The 1,511-nt window shown below is 42.8% G+C and overlaps 1 protein-coding gene across 1 annotated transcript; it reads right to left on the bottom strand.

The window, feature by feature from the left end:
• Window positions 1-296: 296 nt before the first annotated feature.
• LOC138877058 (uncharacterized) lies at window positions 297-1,118 on the bottom strand. Its single transcript, XM_070156523.1, has 2 exons — window positions 1,011-1,118; window positions 297-854 (listed from the first exon to the last, which is right to left on the bottom strand). Exons 1-2 carry the CDS (start codon window positions 1,116-1,118, stop codon window positions 297-299), a joined length of 666 nt encoding a protein of 221 aa, XP_070012624.1.
• Between the last annotated feature and the right edge of the window lie 393 nt (window positions 1,119-1,511).

Raw genomic sequence — 1,511 nt, forward strand, 5'->3', positions numbered from 1 at the left:
TCGATTGAGGGCTTTGTTGGTAGAGTCTTCCTATTCTCAATATCAAAAGAGAGTTTTCTAGGCTCATAAGAGTAAGAGCCCATTCCATGTAAAGCATTGACACACTCCACTCGGCCTTCATCCTTATTTACATCGAGATTCAACAATACCGCCTCAAGAGGGTCCTCCACATTAATCATTGCACTAGTGTCATTAACTATCACTGCCGTGACAAGATCCACAAAAGATCAGACTTCAGAACTGTTGGGCTGCTTCATTGACTTGCATACATGAAAGACCACTTTCTCATCACCCACTCAGAAGGTGAGTTCCCCTGCTTCCACATCAGCTAAGGCCTTCCCAGTAGCAAGGAAAGGTCTTCCCAATATGATCAGAACCTCATAATCTACATCATAATCCAAGATGACTAAATCAGTCGGCAAGATACATTTGTCCACCCGGACAAGAACATCATCAATTATACCCAAAGGTCTCTTCATTGTTCTATCTGCCATTTGTAATCTCATGGAAGTTAGCCTCGATTTCCCAATACCCAAAGTCTTGAAAACTGAGTAGGGCATCAAGTTGATACTTTCCCCCAAATCACATAAAGCTTTTGTAAAGTTTGCACTCCCAATGGTGCAAGGAATGGTGAAAGCACTGGGATCTTCTAGCTTCGGAGCCATTGAGTGTACTATTGCACTAACTTGGTGGGTCTTCTTGATAGCCTCACAATCCATGGATATTTTCTTTGTCACCAAGTCTTTCATGAATTTAGCATAACCATGCATTTGCTCTAGAGCCTCCACCAAAGACACATTGATGGACTCGCTCTTCATCATATCAATAAATTTCTTAAACTGGTTCTCATTTTTCTGCTTAACAAGACTTTGAGGATAAGGTGGAGGTGGCCTTGGCAAAGGAGCCTTGGCTTTAGGCACAACCGTTTCCGGCATGTCTATTACGTGTTCCCTAGACGGGTTCACGTCATTTTGAGTTTCCACCTCGGCATCTTAGATATCAATCCTCACTTTCTCATTCACGTTCTCATCAATCACATTCTCAACCACCAAAAGGATTTCATCCTCTTGCAACTCAACTTCATCACTCAAAATTTCTTTTTGTTTGGAGGCATTCATATCACCGCCTCATCCACTTCTTGTAGTTACCGCCATTACATGCCCAGAACTATTCCCACCTTTCGGGTTGACTACCGTATCACTAGGTAGAGCCCTCTTAGGGCGAGTATTCAAGGATTGTGAGATTTGGCCTAGTTGAACCTCTAGGTTTCTGATTGAAGTATTGTGGGATGCCAACGGGGATCAGAGTCAACATTCTTTTTTATCATCTGTTCAAACATCATTTCCATTCTCCCCATTACATTGTTGGAAGAACTAGGACCTTGGGATGTAAATGGGGGTGGATTGTTCGGTTGTTGATAAATTGGGGGCCTTTGAAATCCTTGCCCCCGATTTCCTTAGTTGCCATTGTTCCAACTGCCCCGATTGTTGTTTCCACCCTAGTTGTTGTTA

Source organism: Nicotiana sylvestris, chromosome 1 (assembly GCF_000393655.2).
Source record: "Nicotiana sylvestris chromosome 1, ASM39365v2, whole genome shotgun sequence".
Taxonomy (NCBI): domain Eukaryota; kingdom Viridiplantae; phylum Streptophyta; class Magnoliopsida; order Solanales; family Solanaceae; genus Nicotiana; species Nicotiana sylvestris.

Bases quoted from the DNA above. Each gene is read 5' to 3' on its own strand.
- LOC138877058 (XM_070156523.1), bottom strand. From the start codon at position 1,118: ATGAATGCCTCCAAACAAAAAGAAATTTTGAGTGATGAAGTTGAGTTG. The intron at 855-1,010 runs GTGAGGATTGAT...CTTGTTAAGCAG, and splicing joins ATGAGAACGTGAATGAGAAA to AAAAATGAGAACCAGTTTAA.